General features: G+C 37.8%; 1 protein-coding gene across 1 annotated transcript; it reads right to left on the bottom strand.

Moving 5' to 3' along the window:
* Positions 1–5,987: 5,987 nt before the first annotated feature.
* Positions 5,988–25,517, bottom strand: LOC121869010 (transitional endoplasmic reticulum ATPase). Its single transcript, XM_042370070.1, has 16 exons — positions 25,377–25,517; positions 16,420–16,654; positions 15,669–15,803; positions 15,270–15,449; positions 14,836–14,977; positions 14,059–14,178; positions 13,825–13,931; positions 13,460–13,640; positions 13,067–13,260; positions 12,713–12,862; positions 11,991–12,087; positions 9,857–9,984; positions 8,666–8,779; positions 7,294–7,488; positions 6,771–6,926; positions 5,988–6,600 (listed from the first exon to the last, which is right to left on the bottom strand). The coding sequence occupies exons 1-16, from the start codon at positions 25,385–25,387 to the stop codon at positions 6,361–6,363; spliced, it is 2,385 nt and encodes a 794-aa protein (XP_042226004.1). The 5' UTR covers positions 25,388–25,517; the 3' UTR covers positions 5,988–6,360.
* Between the last annotated feature and the right edge of the window lie 69 nt (positions 25,518–25,586).

Genomic DNA, 25,586 nt, shown 5'->3' on the forward strand with positions numbered 1-25,586 from the left:
TCATCATGGCTTCATTAGGATCATTGTTGGCTTCATTAGGATCATCTTGGCTTTTGTTGGGATCAGGCTCCGAGTACAATCAATCAGTTAAGACCATGATCCACCTACACTCTTAAATGCTCTTCTATTGGTCTACCTTTACCAGTTTATATATACAGTAGTTTGTATCATTCTGGAGACCAAATTATTCCATTCAACTACAGTATCTTGGTTTTTTCTACCCACCCCCCTTTCCCTTCCCTCATCTTTCCCTCCCCTTCTCCCTCATCTTCCCCTCCCCTCCCCATGTCACCTACTACCTACTGATAATTTTACCCATTAATATCGCCTTTACCAGTATCCCTACATCGTTATATGACCAAATTATCTAATTTTCTTTATTCTAGTTTTATCATCACATTTTCGTATTTCTTAACTTTTTTTTAAATGATACAGTATACTAATTATGTCTGTTTTCTTGTGAGGTCAACTAATAGCCTCAACCTAAACCTTATTAACACGTTTTAAAGTGACAATATTACAATGTATCAGAACAGGGGGGAAATTATTGTTTTAAAGGCTGTTTTTCACTGTGCTTTCTGTATGAGTGCATATATTGTATAAATAATTTAGCCTCTATCGATGTACGTATTCAAGATATTCTCCAAAGAACCAGATTGTGAATGTTATCTTTAGTTACGGTATCTTTTGTGAGACATTCATGATGCAGTGGTCAAGAGGTTAAAGTAAAAGTTTTATTACAGTATTTACATTCTGCTGCTTGCTGGATATACTGTATGGCTGAGGTGTGAAAGTGTTGTGAAGTCCTTGTTCATATTTTTTTATTCTTTATCCTCTTTACCATTGATTTTCCTGGTTCTTACATGATAAATTAACGAGTCCTTTTAGTGTGAGAATGAAGAGGTTTAATTTAACATCACTTCTGTATTTGTATTTTGAGGATTTTGTTTTTTTACTTGTGTATGTAATTTGTAGTTTTATATCAGATTTAATTGTATTTTCAGTTTGTGAATATTAGGGGGTAACTCATCTTTCGGTATTATTTTTATTATTATATTTCCATGTTAAGAAAATGAAAATGTGATGTGAAACTGTAAACAACCAGACAGATATACGAGTGATAATATTTGTAGGGTGTAAACAGGAGATGTATCTAGCATAGATCAAGATGCCTACTCGCCTTACTATACAGTATGGGATGGAGAAAGGAAACTCACAATGTGCTCTCTGTATACATATTGTATTGGATGTACAATGCAGCTTGGTGCTGGGAAGTGGCAGCGTGGTTACAAGCGTGATGTAGAGAGAGCTGGTTGGTGAGAGTGCTCAGAGGAGGACAGCTTGTGGGTCGCCATGCTCGCCGGCGGGAGCGAGGGCCGCCAGGCAGGAGCGGAGGAGGTGGTGTAGCTTGCTGGTTGGTGTAGGTAGAAAGGAGAGCGGTCACGATGAGGTCAGGTCATAAATAGCGGAGGTAGGCGTGGCTTAGTAGTTGACCTCCGTCATGTAAGGCGGCGCTGGTTGACCAAGACCACGAGGCATACACTGGGGAATTCGTGGGGTTCCATCATGGCATCTCTTATAATGTTCTCCAGTACTTTACACACTGTACTGGTCTATAATTATTCATGATGTGTTGATCTTCTTGTCTGAATATAGGACTCACAATGATATGCCATTTTCCAGTTGCTGGGTATCTTTTGCTCGTTTATGCATCTGCAGAACAGGCTTTTAAGAAGCTCAGCAAGCTCGTTCCACAACTCTCTCAGCTCTTATGAACCTTTAGCTTTGACAATTTGTTCCTACTGCACTCTTCTGAGAACATAATGTGCATCAGTACTGTCAAACCATTTTTCCTCAAGTGCAAGGAGATCCCTTTTTGTGAACGCTGAGTAGAAGAATTTGTTTAACCCCTCCACTTTTTCCTGATGAGTCTGCATAACTACCATCTTCAAGTCTCAGATCTGATAGGCCCACAATAATTTTTACTTTGTTTAATGGTAGAAGGTCTTTGGGTTTGACTTGACCTCATTTGCAATCCATCTCTGAAACTCTTTTTCATCCCCTGTACACTGACTTCTTGGTTCCTTGACCTTGCAAACATACTTCTGTACTCCAAGCTTTGTCAATAAATTTGTTAAACTAATCTGTACTGCTAATCATTTATGACCCATCTCTTGAATTTCTGAGATTTTTTTTTCAACTGCCGCATGGTTCATGCATAATGGTCTGTGTTCCTGGAGTCAGTGGGTTTGGTGTTGAATATATATTTATCAATCAAATATAGTTCACTTTACCAACTATGATGTTCCGGGTAGTTTTGTATTCTTGTTTACCAGCAAGACAGGCCAGTGAATACCCCTGATCTCCTCCCTCATCCCATCTTAATCACTACTGTAATACAGTATTTGAACCTTGGCCTGCTCTTATCGTAAACCAAGTAACAGTTAAATCTGAAGGACAGTGTTACATGGTGACTGGTGCTGACGGAGGCTAGATGTTGCAACTTGGCCACCATATCTTCCTAATCAGGTAGGATGATGTCCAGTTGTTTGGTTGCTTGTTTCCCTCTCTACAGTGAGTTGGATCTTTAACATGTTAGAATATAAAATTGTCTCTGAGTTTCTACAAAAAGAGTAGTAGGATAATTAAGGTCATTTAGCGTGGTTTCATTTCTCCAGTTGATGTCACCATAGTTAAAGTTCCCTGTGACAAGGAGGTGACTAGAGTCAAGTGCCATTACATCGTCTATTTGTAAGTTCCTTTGGTTTAATTTAGCTGCAATTTGGAGATCTGTAGATACAACCAACAATGCGTAGGTCTCTCTCCTTTAGTTTAATTTTACACCGCTTTGATTCTTCAAAAACATTCTTCCCCTTCAAGTGAAATAAACTGGGGTGTCTAATCTTCAAGTGACAAACTGGGGGATGTCTAATCTTCAGGTGAAATAAACTAGGGAATGTTTAATCTTCAGGAGAAATACTTTTACCTTTATCCTCTTCACCACTGATAGGCTCACTAGCCACTTGGGCGATCGGTCACATCTGTTGGCAAGTACTGGGCATAATCTGGCTCCTGAATGTATCGGAACCAGGGGAGGGGGCCTGGTGTATCTAATCTTCAGGTGATTTGCGTGCTGAGAGGCTCCAATCACTCCAGAAATAATTGGATGTGAGCTGTGTTATTGTTGTTTTTTGCTGTTACATGCACACACAATCGTTCTTGTAGAATGTGCAAAAAAAAATTGATAGTATCACAAGGTCAAAAACAAAGGGAATAAATATTTCATACATGTGCAATGGAGTTAATCCACAGAACAAAGGAGGGGGTGAGGCGTGGGGGATCTCTCAGCTGTTCTGACTTGTATCATGTGAAATGATTGCTAAATGGCAATGCAGTATTTTTTATTTCTCTTATTTACTGTGAAGTGCTTTCACTGTTTTTGTGACGAGTGAGAATTGTAACTGAAAACGTCTAGAAGCTGTTACCGACGGCTCCTGCATCTGGGAATGCCAGGCTATTTCTTAATGATGTGGCGAGTGTTGTTTTATTGTTTTCTATTTATTCTATTAATGTACAAATTTTCTTTCTGGTGATACGTGTGGGAACATATCCCATTGAGCCCCATGTTATAATGAACTCAACTTGCAATGGAGTTTTCAGGTATGTAACCATCGTAAATTGAGGTTTACCTGCAAGTAATCATACTGGTAGTAAAACTAACCCCTGTTTTAACATATGTTCATTATTATTAATGAATTCTTTTATAATAATTTGGGGGTTTTGCTTGCAAGTCAAAGCTCGTTTTTTTTATTAACTGCAAATGAAATCCTTGCAAATTGGGGTCTGCCTGTATCACACTACACTATTATATTTGTTTATTTGTAAGAAAAAATAAAGTCCTCAGGTTAAACAAAATTTAAGCATATGTGTATTATTGTTATTAATTTGACTGGGTAGTCTTGTGCTGCTGGACAAACTGCTGCCTTGTGTATAGTACTGCACAAAGGAGAAGTCTTGTGAGCTTTAGCCACACTCCCTCTAATGAACTGTCTTGCCTATAGAACCTACTAAAATTTTATGTAGATACACCCAGGAATAGTTATCACAGGTAGTACACCCAGGAATAGTTATCACAGGTAGTACACCCAGGAATAGTTATCACAGGTAGTACACCAAGGTGTAGTTATCACAGGTAGTACACCCAGGAATAGTTATCACAGGTAGTACACCCAGGAATAGTTATCACAGGTAGTACACCCAGGAATAGTTATCACAGGTAATACACCCAGTAGTTATCACAGGTAGTACACCCAGGAATAGTTATCACAGGTAGTACACCCAGGTGTAGTTATCACAGGTAGTACACCCAGGAGTAGTTATCACAGGTAGTACACCCAGGAGTAGTTACCACAGGTAGTACACCCAGGAATAGTTATCACAGGTAGTACAGTAGTTATCACAGGTAGTATTATCACAGGTAGTACCCAGGTGTAATTATCACAGGTAGTACACCCAGGAGTAGTTATCACAGGTAGTACAGGGAGTCACCAGTAGTGGTAATTAGTGGTAGTATAGTAATCACAGGTAGTACACCCAGGAGTATATTACAGGTGGTACACCCAGTAGTAATCACAGGTAGTACACCCAGTTATCACAGGTAGTAGTAGTTATCAGTACACCCAGGTGTAGTTATCACAGGTAGTACACCCAGTAGTAATCACAGGTAGTACACCCAGGAGTAGTTATCACAGGTAGTACACCCAGGAGTAGTTATCACAGGTAGTACACCCAGGTGTAGTTATCACAGGTAGTACACCCAGGAGTAATCACAGGTAGTACACCCAGTAGTAGTTATCACAGGTAGTACACCCAGGAGTAGTTATCACATGTACACCCAGGTGTAGTTATCACAGGTAGTACACCCAGGTGTAGTTATCACAGGTAGTACACCCAGGAGTTGTTATCACAGGTAGTACAGTTTCACCTTAAGTGGGATACTTCACCACCATCTTATTATGGGAGTTCTCATCACTCAGAAGGTTGAGTAAAAAAAGCTAAACATAAGACTTCTCAGTTTACTGTGTAAGAAAAGGTAAGTTTATGTATTAACATTTACACATGGGAATATAATACAATCACCACATGTACTGCTCCTTACCACTAATCCAGTACACAAAAAAATACATATCCGTGGAGCACTAGTAGTTTGTATCAAAGGTGCTGTCAGCAGACCTCACGCAAATATTAACAATATCTATCAGTTCACCTAAGAGTGCTTGATAAAGTATAACTATCACTACTTAAATCAATCTCATATAAAAAATACACAGGGAAGAATTTTCAAGGAAAAAAATAATGCAACATAAGTGTCTAAAATGCAACAGATGTGACATCTGTAACACTGAATTTTCCAAGCTTGCAACATAACGTTTTCTCACTGAATAGCATCAATGCCCCTACATGACTTACAGAAAACTCCTCCTCCTCCTCCTCCTTACCAAGTACAGGTTGACAACCCTTTATCCGAAATTCCGAAAACCAAAAAAAATTTTGTGGGGCAATTTTTTTTTATCAGGGATTAGCCCACCCAGGCATACTGTAGATCACTGACCCACATCAGGGCCTGGGGGGCAAAAATGTAATAGTAATACTAATTATAATAATTATTCATAGTAAATAAAAATGTTAATTAAAAAAATACACCAAAATAAAATAATAATGACAATAAAATTTATAATAATAATAAAGAAATACAAGAATGAAAAGAGATAAAAAGTGAGAAACACGACCTAGACCTATGAATTTTTATTATATTTTTGCCCCCCAGGCCCCAATGTGGGTCAGTGACTTGTGCCCGGGTGGGCTAATAAAAAAAATAATAAAATAAAATAACCATTCTGAAAACCGAAATCCGAAATGCCTCTGGCCCCAAGGATTTCAGATAAGGGATTGTCAACCTGTACTTTCTTTCCTTAGTTCCAGCTCAAATTACTTTCTAGTCCCTTAATTTTCAATTTGTCTGCAATGGCAAGCTCTAATGCCTTGTTCTCTCAACATTGCTTCCAGAGTAATGTTGAAGTTTTACACTTCCTGGGTAACTGAATCCTTCATACTTGCAAGTAACTACATGGAGGCAGGAGGTCATCGTTTGTCAAGCATTGACTGCCGAGATGTATTAATGTTATATTTAGGTCTCCCCGACCAAAACTAAGTCAGTGTAGTCGAAGACATGCACACTTGAATGATCATATCTTCAACATACATTTTGAATAACTTACACACAAACCAATCGTGAATGATTCTCATTCATTCTGCAAGTAGATCCTCCCTGAAGCATTCTCCTAAAGGCTGGAAAATGCCTTAAGAATATAAGTCATCGTCCTCGCCATCTGCACCAAAGTTTCCACCGTGACCGCTGCCTCCCTGGCCCTGCTGGTCTGGGAAACGGAAATTGGAACCAAAACCTCGACTCTGCTGCAGCGTCTGGGAGAACATCTCGTACTTGCGGATGTCATTGTCAGAGACTGACCGACGTGCAAACTTCATGGCTTCTTCAAAGTGATCCCTAGTTATCTCTGGCACGGGATCCTCTTCCTCCATCTATTAATAAAATTAAAATGAAACTGATAATGGAATCAATAAAATATAAATTTTGTTCAGTTATCTAAAAAAAATCTAATTGAAAACAAAGAAGATACTTAATGTTTCAATTTGACATTAAATTTTACTGAAAACATTTATGATGAAATTTGACAAGATACTGTACTCACCTCCATATTGTCTCCAGCAGCTCGTTCTCTCTCTCGCCTGATGTCAGCCTCAATAGCCTGTCTGATGGCTAGTTTGCAAGCTCTCTGGCAAATCTCAGTCAAATCAGCACCAGAGAATCCATGGGAAACTTTGGCTAAGTAATCCAGGTCAACTCGCTGAAAAATAATTACCGGTTGTAATTTCCTTGTAGGTTTTGAATCTGGAATAATCCTATACTACACCAAAAACTAGAACAATCAATAGAAACCCATTTTCAAGTGAATACGTCAAATAACTTTACCCGTTACAACGCCAAATGTGCTACAATAACTCGGCAATAAACCAACAAAATCAACAGTGTTCACCATTTAGGTATAACGAACTTGATTAAAAAAATTTGATTAGAAGGTATTAAATATTCAAGTTACTGAGCAGAAATTAATTGCATACTGGCAGGTGGACATGAATAGGGCTAATTCCCATAACATTTTTCATAGGGAGGAATAAAATTCTAGATGGAGAGAGAGCAAACACACATCCTACCTTGGACACCGGGGACTTCCTCAGGCAAGCCTTAAGAATCTGTACTCGAGACTTCTCATCAGGAAGAGGGATGTAGATCAACTGGTCCAGACGTCCAGGTCGTAGGATGGCCGGGTCAATGATGTCAGGTCGGTTGGTGGCACCAATGATGAAGACATTCTTCTTGGCTCCCATACCATCCATTTCAGTTAGTACCTACAATAACATTTTTCATTTTGATAAATTCCAGATACGTATACATTTGCAATACAAGTACATCTAGTTCCCCTTACATGTTAGCCCATGTATGTGAAGGGTCAGTGCTTGAAACCCTCAACAATCAAAACAAATTCCTCACCTCCATCTATTCTGCAACAAAACTGACTGACCAATACCATGCCATAAGAGGATCGACCAGTATTTGACTCGGCCAGTCAATCAGGACAAGTATTCATACAGCATACTGATGCTACTAAACAATGCCCCCTCAATCATTCTATCTTTGGTCTCTCACAGGTGATGAGGCACCATCACCTCACATACATATTTTCCAGACCTGACCATCTGATGACTCTGTATTTAATTCTTCCACAACATTTTGATACTGTCCAAATTACCAGGGCCTTTATATGAATATAAATCAATCACAGTGGAAATTTTTCACATGGATTTCCTCTAACTACAGTACCTGAAACATTTCAAATTTAACTTTACTGTCACTCAAAACTGTTAAATTAACCATCTTGTCATTTTTATCCAACCCTTGGGTAGATATTTACCTTACCATGCATCAATGACTTCACAACGGTTTCATACCAATTTTCCTATTCAATGGTACAGTATTTCTTAAGCTTCCACTTCATTATGGATTCCTTCAAAACAAATGTTACTAACTACTTAATAGTATTTTAATCCACACAAAGTCATTATAACACCACAACTTGGTCAACAATGGCTATCATTCACTAATACTTTACTCATACTATTTTCTGTTATGTAGTTATCACCGTATACAAGGATGCAAAGCTTAAGCCTGACTATTTAATGCAATTTTCACCCAATGCATCAACTAAAACTATAATCATTATTCACAAAACTTATCAGCCAAATGAAGAATTTATATACCAAAAATTAATATATATATATAACCTTCCAAAACTAAGATGGGCCATTCACATGTAAGTCGGTATTATAGGAGGAATATTTCTTTTGTATGTGTTATATAAATGAAGAACAGGTAGTAGTAGTAAATCAGTTGGCTGTCTCAGCATCACTCACACTGTCAATGTTGTGGTAACTCTAGAATGGTCACAAAAGTCAATGATCCTCACTTGTTAAAACAGAAAATATTCCTACAAATCCCATCAAAAGTGACTTGAGAATGAGGACTAACCTGGTTAATAACACGATCAGCAGCACCGCCAGCATCACCTGCAGAGCCACCTCTGGCCTTGGCAATACTGTCCAATTCATCGAAGAACAGCACACACGGAGCAGCAGCTCTGGCCTGAAAATGCAAAACATAGTCAGTTCTCAACAAGGGTTATCTTAGCACGACTGTATTATGTTTACCAGGTATGAATAAAAGCAATTACTGTTGAATATACACTACGCGATCCTCCATTTGACCGGGAAATGATTCAGCCTTGTTTTAAAATGTAGCCAAAAGATTTATTTTTTGTTTTTTATAATGTATACCAAAATGAAAAACTGTTATTTCCACTTGGCACCTAAAGCAACTACTTGTTACATGAATTTTGTTTGTGGATGTTTCCCAGAACCATGAAGACGCTTACATAACTCTCAACAAAAACTCATCCTTGCTTAAACTCTTGATGCATAGTCATTTAACAATAGGTATGGAAGTAACCCATTATCTTGGACTCCAGAAAAATTTTTCCTATCAATATCAGTAAAGCGAATGATTAACTTGGTGATGCATTAGATACTTTTATCAGTAATATTCCTTAGTGATTTCTTAATGCAGCATCAATGGAGTCCAGAAACTACTTTACATATGTTAAAAAAGACACTGTACCTAGATAAGATCACAAGAAAGGCAGTAACTCTGTAAACAAGAAATGCATGTTCATCATTCTAAGCAACCCAAGGCTAGGCTAGGTTGAGTAGGTCATATTTTAATACCAAATGTTAATCTTAGAAGTTCTTTCATTCATATTCCCAGCTCAAGGGCTACTGGCCCCAATATAGTTTTATCTTGCTACCACTTAAAATATAAATTTTATTATGAATCATACTCCAGACCATCATTCCTCTGGCTACACAACATAGTAGTGCTCTCCATGCTAGGGAGAAAATGCTCTATACATACTGTAGTGCTAAAATAACATCTCTGATGAGAAGGCATAAGTTAAAACTGTATTACTGTATATATATATGTAGTATATAAAAAATCTCCCCCATCAACCACATTTGTTCAAGAGCCTCAGTGAGGATTACCTGTGCAGTGCAGTGCCACCACTACACTCAGATGTCTCCACCAAACATGTTTGGGTCATTGGAGAGCCCACTTTTGAGCTGCTACCGGCTAACTACTGAGCATAAAACATCACAAATGACTCACCTTATCAAACACATCTCTCACATTAGCTTCTGATTCACCAAACCACATGGTGAGCAGCTCTGGTCCCTTGATAGAGATGAAGTTGGCCTGGCATTCATTGGCAATAGCCTTTGCTAACAGGGTCTTACCTAGGAGGAGGTAAATTCAGTCAGTGTTTATAATTAGCTTTAAACTGCTTCTTGGTTACCTAATCTTTGTAGTTTACATTTCCTTCAGTTGTTGTTAAAGAACATACAACACCAAGGACTAGTAAAAGTAAAAAGATCTTAAAATAAAAGGGGTGAATGGAGTTACGGAACGGAAGAGTATAATGGTATACAAATGCACGAAATAAAAGATAATAAAGAAATCTTATGTCCACCAAAGGCCTTTGTTGAAAAATAAACTAAGTGATCTAAAAAATACAGTGAACTAATATAAGTATCAATGAGATGTGTCAGGTTGTATTCACATATGAAACATTGAGAGCTGTCAGGGTAATTTTACAGCTGGAAATGAAGTTGTATAGCAAGGTTAACTTGCTCTGCTGGGTACAGCAGGACAGATATTGCTCATTAAGGTGAACTGTTCTCAAAAGATAACTACAGTACATCTCATAAAACTAATACCAGTTTTGAGAAGGGTTTGGAAGTGGAGGTCTGACTGACTTTCTATCCAACATTACAACAGCTGGGTCACTGACACCAAGGAAATGAAGTTTTATGATAAGAATATGAAGCAAGGTGAAGGGTGGGGAAAAAAGACAAGAAAATAATATATTACTTAGCAAGAATGGCATAAATCAAAAACAACATTCTTTACTTGACAAGTCATCATACTAAGGACTCTTAATGTTTTAAATGCCAGCATTTCAACAACATATATGGACATTTATATTATACAGGTTATTAAGGAAAAGATTACATATAAACCCCTGTAAGCAAAATGTGACAACTAGCCCAGTGGTTACATTACTGTCAACAGATTTCACTGTTTCTGGCATCATCTCTGGCCTGGATGATGTCTTCAAGAGACAGGCAAATGATCATACATGCCCTCAATCCCAGATGTAAATGAGTACAAGTGTATCAGTTATTCCATCAAGATAATGTGTGGAGTTTAAAGTAGTATAATTTCCATTTCTTTTAACCCTTAAACAACATGTCTCATAAGTCTACTTATACAATTATGATATACTTAATATGGAAACAGTTATTTTATCACTCATAAAGCACATCTTGTGTCTCAGTGGATCTTCTCACAGTACCCACACCCAAATAGGGCTCTCAGTGTGCCTTTGTCTACATCTACATTCACCACCATCAGGAACAGTCTGCCCCACCAGCTACTACCCCACCCCCCTCACTCAGTCTCCACTTACAGTAATATCTCCGTTAGCCGGAATCCTTCAAACACGCAACTCTCCAATATCCGGATTTGACATTTTCCGAGGGGCACATTTTCCGGAAAAAATTCGTACCCAGAAAATTCTGGAGAGTTTTCTCCGGATTTGAGAGATGAAAATTAGGAGCATTTTCTGGAACTTCCGAGAACATTTTTCCATTACCCGGAAAATTTCAGGGACGAGGGATTTTTTTCGGCTTTGAGAGTCGTCTATTTACCCGGCAATTTCTCATTCCCGGAAGTGCTCTGCGTCAATTGATCCGGCTAACGGAGATATCACTGTACTTAAAACACTCCACTGCAGCTCAACAAATACAAGTGATAAATTTAATTTTTAATGTTCTTCTAAACGCATGTCTTTACTTTTATAAGATCATAACATGCCTTGAAAATCTGTATTTGTTGTGGTTTTTGCACATTCAGTAGTAAGTCAGTTTTCAAACAGCTCCACACTAAGGTATTAAAAGATTCACACACAGCAGGACACCAATGAGCTAAAATAAGATATCTAAGAAGTTTTCACACTACAGCAAGGTGTGAGCTTACTCTCACCATTACTGCAATATCTAAAGTAAATCTAATAATAACTGGACAATCAACTCCATAATATATCAAAAATATGCTTTGACCATAAGCACAAATGCCTACACCATATAACTTGATCTAACTATGATGTGGGATTCCACAATCATACTACTATTTTTCTGAGGAGATCAGTGTCAATGAAGTAGCAAAAGATGCAGCCACTCACCACAACCAGGGGGGCCATAGAAGAGGACACCCTTGCTGGGAGTCATACCAAACTTCAGGAATTTGTCTGGGTGCTCCACAGGATACTGGACAAGCTCCTACAATTTGATTGAGAAAAGTAAATATATGTTAGTAAACATAACTTAAAAACAGGCACTGTATGTAATTTATCAATCTAAACAAATACCTTCACATGAAAATTTGAAGAAGAACAATTGTATGACCTTACATTACAGTAACTAATAAGACATATGCAGATTCCTCCATCAAAAACTCTGAACATTTAAATTCAACAAGTATGAAAATCTCTCTAAATAAAACTCCCAAGTCACTGAAGTCAATACTTTGTATAATTCTGTGACATGAACATTAAGTCCATAAATCAGACTGGAAACTGTTCAGAATTCTGATGCCCACCACCATCTTTAGCTCTAAGTGAGTGTTAAAACTGTTGCAATAAATGCTTCTATACTTATGGAGATAAACTTACAAATTTTATTACACATGAAAATGGGTCATAAGAACAGTACTGTACTGAAATAAATGTTTTTATATATCTCTGAGTTCATTTACCATAGGTATAACTATTCAGGTTTGGTCATAAAGACTGTACTGAAATAAAAATCCAACTAAGAGATTTCCCTGGTGATGTGAAGACTTCTAAAAATATAAAAACAAATGAACTAAATACAAATTTACTCTAAAAACTGGTCAATAACTTACCTGCAACTCTCTCTTCACATTCTCCAAACCACCAATGTCGTTCCAGGTGATGTTGGGCACCTCCACCACAGTCTCACGGAGGGCTGATGGTGTGCTCTTACCCATGGCAAACCTGAAGTTCTCCATTGTCACCGCCAGGGAGTTGAGTACCTGAGGGCCATGACATTACACTTATTTCATGTTGCTTTTTAACTTAAACAGTGAATGTACAAATTTCTTCTCTGTTAATGGCTATGTTAAAAGTGTGATAAAATTAACCCCTATAATTATTAATACATTTTAACCACAAGATGCAAATCTCAGGAGAAAACATCCAACATTCAAACCCGAAGAATAATCTACACACATCCTCACCTCAGCATCAATCTGATCATCATCAAGATCAATGAGATCCATCTTTTCTCGGATTTGTTGAAGAGCAGCTTCTGAGCACAGAGCTGCCAGGTCAGCACCAACGTGGCCATGAGTCTCGGCAGCAATCTGCTCCAGGTCAACATCGTCAGACAACTTCATGTTTTTAGTGTGGATACGTAGGACCTCAAGACGACCTACGGACAACAATGGTATCAGCCACTTTGAATCCTAATGAGATAAAATGAATGCCCACAGCTGTCATTTGTGTTAAAACATATCAAAATGAACTTCAGTAGTCCTAGTCTGAAAAACAATTGCCAAAAATCCTTCACCTTCATAAAAAAAAAAGAGATTTAACATTTGGCTGATATAAAAAAATGAAAAACACATTACCTGTAGTGTCAGGAATACTGATGTCAACTTCTCTGTCAAAACGACCAAATCGCCTCAGTGCAGGATCAATGGAATTTGGTCTGTTGGTAGCAGCCATAACAATAACATGCGATCGCTGCTTCAGGCCGTCCATCAACGTCAACAACTGAGATACTATGCGTCGCTCCACCTCTCCGTGTGTCTGGAGAATGTTCAAGGATTAAACACAGAAGAGGAAGTTTCACTATCATTAACAAATACTTAAGATATTAATACCGAGTATTCCATAATATGAGGTGAGCTACAAGTCATTTTCTTAACTGGGTTTTCAATAAACAACTTATAAGTTATCCAAAAATAATACATGAACTGTTAAGTTATATCACCTTTTCACGCTTTGGTGCGATGGCATCAATTTCATCTATAAATATTATGGCAGGAGAGTTCTTCTCTGCCTCCTCAAATGCCTTTCGAAGATTACTCTCAGACTCTCCTGGGAAACAAACCTCCATTATTAAGGATTCATCCTTCTTAATTCTTTTGTCAAGTATTTCATTATTTTGTTTGTTAAACTAAAAACCTTCCAGGTACAATTTGGTTAACTTATTATTTTCACACACCTGCTAATTTAGACATAATTTCAGGCCCATTTATAAGGAAGAAAAAGGCTCCAGTCTCATTGGCAACAGCACGAGCGATGAGAGTTTTTCCTGTACCTGGCGGCCCATACAACAATATGCCTGTGGGAGAACACAAGGTTTAGTTGTGTTTACAAACACTTGTAATCATGTTTGAGTTAAGGTATCAACCACATAATAGTATCCATTTCCATACCTCTACTTAGTACAGTAAGTCCCCAGACTTATGACACTCTTCAATCCTGAAATCACGTCAAATGTTAAGAGTGTCGTGAGCCGGGTCCCAAATTTCTTAAGAACATATTTTAAGAGGCATTACTCATGACAGGGGCAGATCTAGCCATGATCCCAGAAATCCATTTTCCATGGTATCAGAATCATGTTTTAAAATTGTCTAAACTATTGATTGAAAACATAAAATTCTTTGAGTGGCAACTAGTGAAACTATTAACCCACATCTCAGCCTCACTTGTTCCGAGTTCTACTCATTTAGGATGATGTATAATCTAAAAAAATATTTATTTTTGAATTGTACATAAATATCCTCATCATATTCTTCTTTGCATACTACAATAAATACTATTACAGGAAAGACTCTGATAATGACGGTTGTACTAATAATGATTCATATTTAAGACCCTGGTTAATTTAGGACCCAATTCAGTTTACACCATTATTTTATTCGTATTTACGACGAAAACCAAATAAAAAATAAAATAAAATTACATTTTAATATAAATAATATATAAGTACACTCACCTCTCGGGGGTTTGACACCGATGGCTTTGAAGAGGGACGGGTGGCGGAGGGGCAACTCAACCATTTCCTTAATTTGTGCGAGCTGTTTCCTGCATCCACCAATGTCATCGTAACCCACCTCATTAAGCTGTTCCTCCTCCTCCTATATCGACAATCAGACAAAACAGATGCATGAATAGTAAGCAAGATACCTGTGGTATTCAACAGAGGCAAATATATACAACCAAAAACATGACCCCTTCAAAATCCCATCTGCCTTGTTCTGTTCCTACAAATACTGTAAGTGGAGGCAATGGTAAACACAATAAACACAATTGCTTTGGCTGAATAACTGCTAACCACAAGGTATTATAATCTCATGACTTGTTTTAAGGGCATAATTATCCTGACTTCCCATATAATCAAGGTAAGTTCTGAGATCACAAGCTACTAACCTCTCGCTTGACTGGTTCGCCCTCACAATAAATAACAGTGTCCTGGGATACAATGCAATATGGCGCTGGATCCGTCTCCACCACTTTGAACTCCACTGCCCTCATGCCTCCACGCACGAGGAACAAGTCACCTTTATGAATGGGTCGATATGCCTCCAGGAAGTATGGTTTAAGGAATACCTGTAATGTGTTAAATAATGCTGTAAGATACTGTACATTAAAGCCACGACTACAAACTGATTTCTACCATTGTCCATTTCTCTCTCAAACAAACAGGAAGCATATATACACCTTACCAAGCATTTGTCACTGTGAAGATATAAATATTAAATTTCTTAATTATCAAAATATTTCGGATGAATTAAATATTTATAAATACTAACTTTAGACACTTCTCACCTCAAAGATGTTACCCGTCAAACCTTCCACCGTGTCATCAATGGGCAAGACATGGATACGCTTGCCGTACTTCACATCTGGGCATGGCTGGATAGCCACAATATCTCCCAAACGAATGCGTAGGTTGTTTCTGACCTGTAATTATTTTGTATTCATTTATATGGATGAAAACTATTGTGTATCCTGCCAATTTTCGAAGTTTGAGTAGAAGTAAAATGAACCCAATTCACATTTAATAAAAACTGTGATATAGCATTTGCCTACAAACAAAGGGTTTCAGGTTTGTTTCCATCAATAAAAAGTATGTACAGTACTGTACAGGTTATGGTAGGAGAACCCTTTGGGATATTAGCATCCTGCCAGGAGCGTGATAACCCAATATCTGCTTAAGGCTAAGAATGACTGGCTCAGTAAGTTGTGGCCACTCTACAACATTGACAAATTCTTACTTTTTCAAAATCTGCATTCAGATTTTCAGCAAATCATACCAATCAAAGATACCAATGGCTCTATCAATTCAATTTCAAACCAAAGAAAATATCTACACTAACATTTCCTATCCTACTGAATAATGGTATGTCACCAGGGTATGTGTTGAACATGAGAAACCAGGCATCAATCAACTACAGTACAGTATTGTGTTAATAAACATTGATGAAATAAAGAGAAGGTAATGTACAAAAGCAACAGACAACAGAAGGGCACATATGTGTTAAACTACAACTCTACTTCTACAGAGAGGATGCCTTACCACACGGTTCATGCGGATTTTGTCATCAGACATGGTGTCATCTGAGAGTACAATGCAGACTGTCTGTTTACGCTTCTTGCCCTTGATGAGCACCGTGTCACCCCGGAAGAGCTGGAGCTCATCCATCTTGGCCTGACTCAGCGCCACCACAGAATTGTCATCGTTGACCGCATCCTCAACAACGAGGCGGTTGGGCTTTTTCTTCTCCTTCAGTATAGCTGTAGCCAAGTCTTCCCTGGTAAATAAATATATAATACATAAATTAATAAACGTATCCATTAATAATTCCACGACTATTCACATCATAACTCAAGCAAGATGTAGCTACAGAATAACAAAATAAATGATGAGCAGCCAGTACAATATGGGGAGTTTTTTTGGTATAAAATGAACCTGAAAAACACTTCCAACACCAAAGAAAGAAAAGTTTGGTATTTTTAGTCCATTAAATTGTCCAACACTGGATCTTTTTGTTACATAAAATATAGTTTGGTAACACTAAGACTTTAACAAAACACTAAATATCATACATAAGAAACTACAGTAACACACAATGTACAAAAAATAGCTGTAAGTATATATGACAAACAGCTTCTTCCGTGGCTGACTGCTTGGTCAACTGTTTGCACTATGTAAACAAAGCATCAAGAATTTAATAGGAGGCAGCTATTTAGCCGGGTCAACTGGTAAAATAGCCTACAGTTATATACAGCAGGACTGGTTATTGTATTTATTAACGATACATCTTACCTAAGCTGTGTGTGGTGAACCGGGTGATCTGGCTCAGTAACCCTTAAGCTATTTTACCATCCAAAAAATTAGGTTACATATATCGTCTATAAAAAAATAAACAACTCCGCTGTATACAACTGTAGGCTATTTTACCAGGTGGTCCGGCTCAAAAGCCTTTGAACTATTTTATGGTTTAACTTATTTAATACCACAATAACTCTTATGTGGTTGAGTGTGGGTTTTTTTTTTTGGGGGGATTTTATTATTTTATTAATCCAGCATCAAATGAACCTAAATATTATGTGAATTACAAAAACTGCTTACTGCACTGTCATTTTAAGGTGGTTGCAGGACCTGGAGGGGGGGTTCCTGCAGTCCAGCCAGCCTACTGCCCTACTTCCTATACAGAATTCTCTTCCCACTTTCCATCGTTTATAGTTTTATATCGTCTTTATTTCTAAGTCCCACTAGAGCATTGTATTGCAGTATTATATTAGAATATTTGAGATATACAAGGAAGGGTTCGGTACTGAGGTAATACAGTATAATATTGGAATCTGTGGAGTGGTTCTGTATATGGAAGTTCAGTATAAAGATAAAACAAGTGTGTAACCCATTTATTAATAACAGACCACCTCAACCACCCAAACTCACATGCAGTGCTGTACATAACTGCCCTAAGGTAATACTAGTTGGTTCGATGGGTGAACTCCTGTAACAGATTTTCACGTTCAACATTTCTTTATGCCTCCTACCACACTCGCATTGTTTCCATGAAGACGAAAGTGAACAACACCTCAGAAGATTATAAGAAATAAAGTATTAATGTTATTGAATAGTAACATCCATCCTCCACCAGCCCTGTACAGTCAAGAGTGATTTCAAGTTTGAGACAAATTAAAGCACAAAAACAGTGCCACTAAAGCGTGCAGTCTACAAAGATATCTTTAGTGTGTGCAGTTTACAAGGACGTGATCGGATTGAAGTTGCACTAACATCATAATACAGTAAAAGTCCAAAAATCCGGATGCCAGGAATCCGGACCACCCGAGAATCCGGACTTTTCGAAAACTTTCAAACTTTTTAAATTTAGCGGGCTTTTGTGGGTTATGTGAATGAATGGAGTTGCTTTAAAAAATTAATTTACATAATTCTAATAATAAAAGTAATTGTAAATTATAGGTAGCTAATTTTGTTAGTTTTGTAATTAGCTTGAACTGAAATGTAAAATTTGTGGCACTATAAATCTTTTGTGTGTATGTGTGCATGCCTGAACGCCACAGCTACACAGCGACAACAAGCGACCACGCGATCGCCACTTTAAAACACGCAATCAAACTGTAACAACGAATGTAATTTTGAGTCCTACTCTTTCCATGTACAGAGTACAAGCCCATAATAATAGCCCCTAAAGTAGATAAACTTCGTTGTGTGAAGAGAAAGAAGAACACATTGAAATTGAGTGACAAACTTGAAATAATTAAGAAACTAGAACGTGGTGTGAGCAATGCTGTTCTAATGGAAACATACGACATTGGAAAGTCTACAATTTATGATATAAAAAAGGCAAAGAATAAAATTCTAGAATTCACAGCTTCTTCTGAGCCTTACATTAAAATTGCTGAAAGAAAAAGTTTACATTGGCCCAAATTAGAAAATCTTGATAAAGTGTTGCACGAATGGTTTTTGTTAAAACGATCAGAAGGTATGGCAATTTCTGGGCCGATGCTTATTGCCAAAGCAAAGTCTTTTAAGGAGCAAATGAACATTGAATCAGAGTGCGCATTTAGTGATGGATGGCTTAGGAATTTCAAGACTCGTCATGGTATTAGACAGTTTGTTTACATTTTTGTCTAGTGTTGACTTTATTTTTCTTTAAAACTGCTCGTTTTGATAAATGAAGCATGCTTTATTTGCTAATGAATAAACTACCAAAATGTACCTGTTCATCTCTTCTTTATTCCTCCTTAAATTTTAATTTTAAAAGTACTACCTGAGAATCCGGAAAATCCGGACCGACCCAATCCCCAAGCAGTCGGATTTTTGGACTTCTACTGTACAGTACTAGATCACGAGGAAACTTTTTATAGTACTACATTCTATAGCAACTAAGTTGTAGTCTGCACGCTATACTGTACTGTAAATACGGTGTAGACCGCACACAATACTATAAATATGTGTTAGCCCACACATTATAGTGTAAATATGTTGTAGACTGCACACTATATTTTAAATATGGTGTAGACTGCACACTAGTGTAAACATGTTGTAGACGGCACACTATACAAGTACAGTACTGTAAATATGTTGTAGTCAGCACGCAATACTATAAATATGTTGTAGTCAGCACGCAATACTATAAATATGTTGTAGACGGCACACTATACTGTAAATATGTTGTAGACGGCACACTATACTGTAAATATGTTGTAGGCGGAACACTATAATACCTAGACCCCGACTTACGACGGGGTTAGGGACCCAAATCCAGGTCGTAAGTCCGATATGGTCGTAAGTCCGATATAGATAAAGTGGGTCTTTTCAAAAAAATTCAAAAATTTTTTTTCAAATTTTTTAAAAATCTACAATGAAATACAGTACCCTAAAACGTAAAAATAATGAGGAATGGATACAGTACAGTAAAAGTAATAAATAGAGGAATGGATACAGTGTGACTGAGCACTTACCTTAAATGTAGTCAGCTGGAATGCACACTAGGCCCCTCATAATTTTCTATTTACAGGATACATGGAGACTATATTAATTGGAAGAAGGAAGAGGAGACAGGGCTGGTGGTCATCAATGTCGCTTCCTTCAGACAGGTTTATGTACTGTGGTAACTTGGCTGGTTGAAGGTATTGGATCATCTTGAGTGGAGTGAAGAGGCACTGGTGGGGCGTGGAGGAGCTAGCAATTGGGGATTTCTGGAAATAGGTGTCCAATTTAGACTGCAACAGTTTTCTTTTCTTTCATTATAAATTTCTCTGTAGCAAGTAAGTGAATCTTGGATCATTCTGTCAACTTCGGCATAACGCTCATAATTTTGATCCATGCCATCAAACATTTGCATTCCTTTTATTAATTGTAGCAAATGCCTCTGCCATATGTTTCACTGAAAACTTTTTGGGGGTGCAGGCTCTTCTTCTACATTTTGTCTCTCTCTTCTTCCTCTGCAACTTTCTGTGCATCTAGTTCAATAAGATCCTCGTTACTGAGCTCTTCTGCTAAGAATTTTCAACCAACTGTCCAACATCTTCAGTATCAATTTCTAACTCCAGCTGTTTACCTAAGTCCACTATCTTGTTACTAATATCCAAAATAACTTCACTCTCTAGCTAAACTTTGAAACTGTTCACATATCTTTTCATAGGATTTTCTTCCATTCCATTTCATGCAATGTTTTGTAACCTGATCCCATGCTGCACTAATGTTCTTTATACATGACAAAATGTTGTACCTTCCAAAACTGTCTGAGCGTTTTCTCACCTTCAGTAGCAGCAGCAACAGCCTGAGCGAAGGTCGCTGTGAAATAATATGCTTTAAAGGCAGAAATAGCACCTTTGATCCATGGGTTGGATGATGAGGAAGTGTTAGTGTTATGTAGACTACCTTAACATCAATGGAACTTTTGTTGCAGACAATAATTTTGGCCTGTGTGGAATGAAATGCCTATGAACCAATCCTCAAATAGCCTAGGTCATCCAGGCTTTCTTGTTACTGCGATAAACACTGGCAGTGTGTGCTTGCTTATGTTTAAAAGCCCTGGGGTTCTCTGAATGAGGATCAGCGAAGGGCTTTAGCTTGGAAACCAGCAACATTCCCCCAACAGAAGTGTAATTCTGTCCTTGGAATGCCTTGAATCCGGGCATTTTTTTTTGGCTCTTTGTGGATGTATGTCCTGTCAGGCATGCGCTTCACAATAATCCAGTCTCATCCACATTGAATAATATTTGCTCTGGCAAATACCCCTTCCACAATCACATCATCTAACTCCTCCTTAAAAGCTTCTCGGCAGCACCAACATCGGGTATCTAGCTGCCTCTCCACTCACCCAACACTGTGTAGGACTGGTGGAAGCTTTTTAAATCTTAATAAACCACCCCTTGACTTCCTGTAAAGGTTTGATCACATTCATCTCCTGCCTGCTCCTTCAGGCTTTGGAACAGGCTTGCTTTAGCCTGTATGGTTAGAACACTTAAGGGTACACGCTTCTGTATCTGGTCTTCTTATCCATATCACCACAATTTTTCCATATCGTGATAGGACCTTGTTCTTTTCTTGTTATTATAGTTCCCTTTTATAGGTGTTGTTCCTTTCACTACTTCACGAATAATGCCTTGTCCTTCAGAATAGTGGATATAGTCGAGTGTGAGAAACCTAGGGTCGCTGGAGATTGTTGCTACTTTTCGTTTTTCCATTCTCATACTGTGTTATTATCTTCAGTTTCATCTTCAAAAAGTAATTGCCTGTCTCCTTTCCCTTGAGTACCACCAGCACTCTCACTTTACGCTTCCAGTCATTATAAAGTCAATTAAATACAATAATAACGAAAAGTTCACAGCGCGATCAGTATAGGATAATGAGAAATAAACACAAACAAAGCGCTCCACTGAGTGAGTGCAGCCACGAGGGCGAATCTAAGCCATCCTCCTCTCGCCTGACGGAAACGTTGTATAGAAAATGCGCTGCATTTGAAAAAATTTTGGTCACGGGCGGTCGTGAGTCAGATGTCCCTATGGACGCACGTGTCAAAGCAGGTCAAGTACCATTGGACGTAAGTCCGTATAGTCGAAGTCGGGTTTAGGTGTACTATAAATATGTTGTAGACGGCACACTATACTGTAAATGTGTTGTAGTCCGCACACAATACTATAAATGTGTTGTAGTCCGCATGTTATACTATAAATACGCTTGTAGACAGCACACTATACTGTAAATATGTTGTAGCCAGCACACTATACTGTAAATATGTTGTAGTCAGTACACTATACTATAAATATGTTGTAGACGGCACACTATACTGTAAATGTGTTGTAGTCCGCACACAATACTATAAATGTGTTGTAGTCCGCATGTTATACTATAAATACGTTGTAGACAGCACACTATACTGTAAGTATGTTGTAGTCAGCACACTATACTGTAAATATGTTGTAGTCAGCACACTATACTGTAAATATGTTGTAGACGGCACACTATACTATAAATATGTTGTAGTCAGCACACTATACTATAAATACGTTGTAGACGGCACACTGTACTGTAAATATGTTGTAGACGGCACACTATACTATAAATATGTTGTAGACGGCACATTATACTATAAATATGTTGTAGACGGCACACTATACTGTAAATATGCTGTAGTCGCATGCTATACTATAAATATGTTGTAGTCTGCACGCTACACCGTAAATATGTTGTAGTCTGCACGCTATACCGTAAATATGTTGTAGACGGCACACTATACTATAAATATGTTGTAGACGGCACACTATACTGTAAATATGCTGTAGTCGCATGCTATACTATAAATATGTTGTAGTCTGCACGCTATACTATAAATATAAGCTGTAGTCTGCATCGCTATACCGTGAAACATGTTGTAGACGCACGCTATACCGTGAACATGTTGTAGACGGCACACTATACTATAAATATGTTGTAGACGGCACACTATACTGTAAACATGTTGTAGACGGCACACTATACTATAAATATGTTGTAGACGGCACACTATACTGTAAATGTTGTAGTCCATCAGGTATTACAAATCACTTTAAAATATGGAGTGAGAATGCAAAAAAAGTTGGGGGTGATTAGAGAGATGGAGTGAAAAGGAGTGTTGCCAAGTGCTCCTCAACAGCTGATCTTTAACTCACTACCACAGTCACACACTTGTGCACCAGTATATATTCTATTGGGAATTTTCAATGTTCCGAGTTATGAACAGATCGACTTACAATCAGGGTGCAAGAATGTATCCCTGTCGTAAGTCGGAGAGCGCCTGTACATGTGTAAATATGTTGTTGCCTGCATGCTATACATGTGTATTAATATGTTGTACCCTGCATGCTATACATGTGTATTAATATGTTGTAGCCTGCATGCTATACATGTGTATCAATATGTTGTAGCCTGCATGCTATACTTGTTTAAATATGTTGTACCCTGCATGCTATACATGTGTATCAATATGTTGTAGCCTGCATGCTATACATGTGTATCAATATGTTGTAGCCTGCATGCTATACATGTGTATTAATATGCATGCTATACATGTGTATCAATATGTTGCACCCTGCATGCTATACATGTGTATCAATATATTGTAGCTTGCATGCCATACATGTGTATTAATATGTTGTAGCCTGCATGCTATACATGTGTATGAATATGTTTACCCTGCATGCTATAATGTATCAATATATTGTAGCTTGCATGCCATACATGTGTATTAATATGTTGTTGCCTGCATGCTATACATGTGTATTAATATGTTGTACCCTGCATGCTATACATGTGTATTAATATGTTGTAGCCTGCATGCTATACATGTGTATCAATATGTTGTAGCCTGCATGCTATACTTGTTTAAATATGTTGTACCCTGCATGCTATACATGTGTATCAATATGTTGTAGCCTGCATGCTATACATGTGTATCAATATGTTGTAGCCTGCATGCTATACATGTGTATTAATATGTTGTACCCTGCATGCTATACATGTGTATCAATATGTTGTACCCTGCATGCTATACATGTGTATCAATATGTTGTAGCCTGCATGCTATACATGTGTATTAATATGTTGTACCCTGCATGCTATACATGTGTATCAATATGTTGTACCCTGCATGCCATACATGTGTATTAATATGTTGTAGCCTGCATGCTATACATGTGTATCAATATGCTGTAGCCTGCATGCCATACATGTGTAAATATGTTGTAGACGACAAGCTGGTGTAAATGTCATTATAAACCACATGCTAGTTGCTCCCCTAGATCTTAAAATTCATGACCATTTGGATTCACCTGAAGAAACTGCACCCCAGCTTATTTCACATAAATAGCAACCACCCTAACCTAACCTCATACTTCCCAAACAGCATTAGGGTGGTTAATCTTCACGTGTAATAAACTTGTGTGAGATTCTGCAGGTGATCCCCATTCAAATTATTCAGATAGTGCCCTACATGTGCCACTGGCCCACTACTAACTAACCAGACCTGTGGAAAGATCTATATGTATTATAGCAACACAAAGACCATCAATTAACATCAATATTCATGTTCTAGAGAAACTTTAATAACAAGTGTTTAGGTTTTAAGGTTTACATCATAGTTTTACCTTTCATAAATATAAAAAAATAATATTCAATACTGTACAAGCAGTTCACATACGTATATATATATATTTAAATCATATATCCACATAGAAATTATAATACCTAAATAAACTACAAATTCCATACACGCGTAATGAATTTAATTTCATAACCTCTATACTGTGGTATGTACAAATTCCTGTACACACATCGTCTTGAACACGTTTATTAAGCATTCATGTTAAACGTGTCCAGGACCAGCTCCCAACCTTACTTCCATTTACTCAATATTTCTACATTATTATTTGCATTACCTAAAGGGAACAGAGATTATTTGTTCAGCGGTTTACTTCTGAAGTGTACCTCAACATAATGTACCACGCTAACAGCTGAGTGAACCCGTTCTCTCTAATGCCTTTGTTGTAAACATTTTCATCCTCATACTAATATTATCCATAATCATACCATTACCACACTCGCGCCTTCACCGTACCTACACCTATGGTCACACAAATCTCATATTAACAAGTTATGGGAGGATAATGGCGTAAAACTATGATAATACAGAAATGGCTGGTGGCCGCTCACTCCCGAGGTGACGGAGCAAAATTGAAGGTTTATGGACGCTGTCTCACCACACATGACTCATATAAATCTAAAATTTCATCTAAAATACACCATCCTAATAACTAATTTTGATACGGGAAAACCATAACACATCCTACAACATAAATATATAAGAAAAATGCCACCAAACATATAAATTATCGAGAATATAGGTCGAGAAAACCACGGACCCCCAACACCGGTAGCAATGGCACAAATTACCCTAAAATACCAATTTAAATCCTCAACTAACAATATTTGGATTTAACAACAAGTTTTTCACTCACTGTTCCGCCATGACGTTTGTGTTTATTACGATTTACTTGAAGATGACCAACCACTGACTACACCTGACGCCTGACGACCGCTCACTGCTGCTATCTGACGTGGTGTCCTGCAGCCTGATTCGTCGCCACTGTCATCCCGTCCATTGGTCTACCTCGCCCCGCTAACTTTAAAAACCATCATAATCATCAATGTCTCATAATCATAGTAAC

This window comes from Homarus americanus, unplaced genomic scaffold (genome assembly GCF_018991925.1).
Source record: "Homarus americanus isolate GMGI-L3 unplaced genomic scaffold, GMGI_Hamer_2.0 scaffold24694, whole genome shotgun sequence".
In the NCBI taxonomy this organism is placed as follows: domain Eukaryota; kingdom Metazoa; phylum Arthropoda; class Malacostraca; order Decapoda; family Nephropidae; genus Homarus; species Homarus americanus.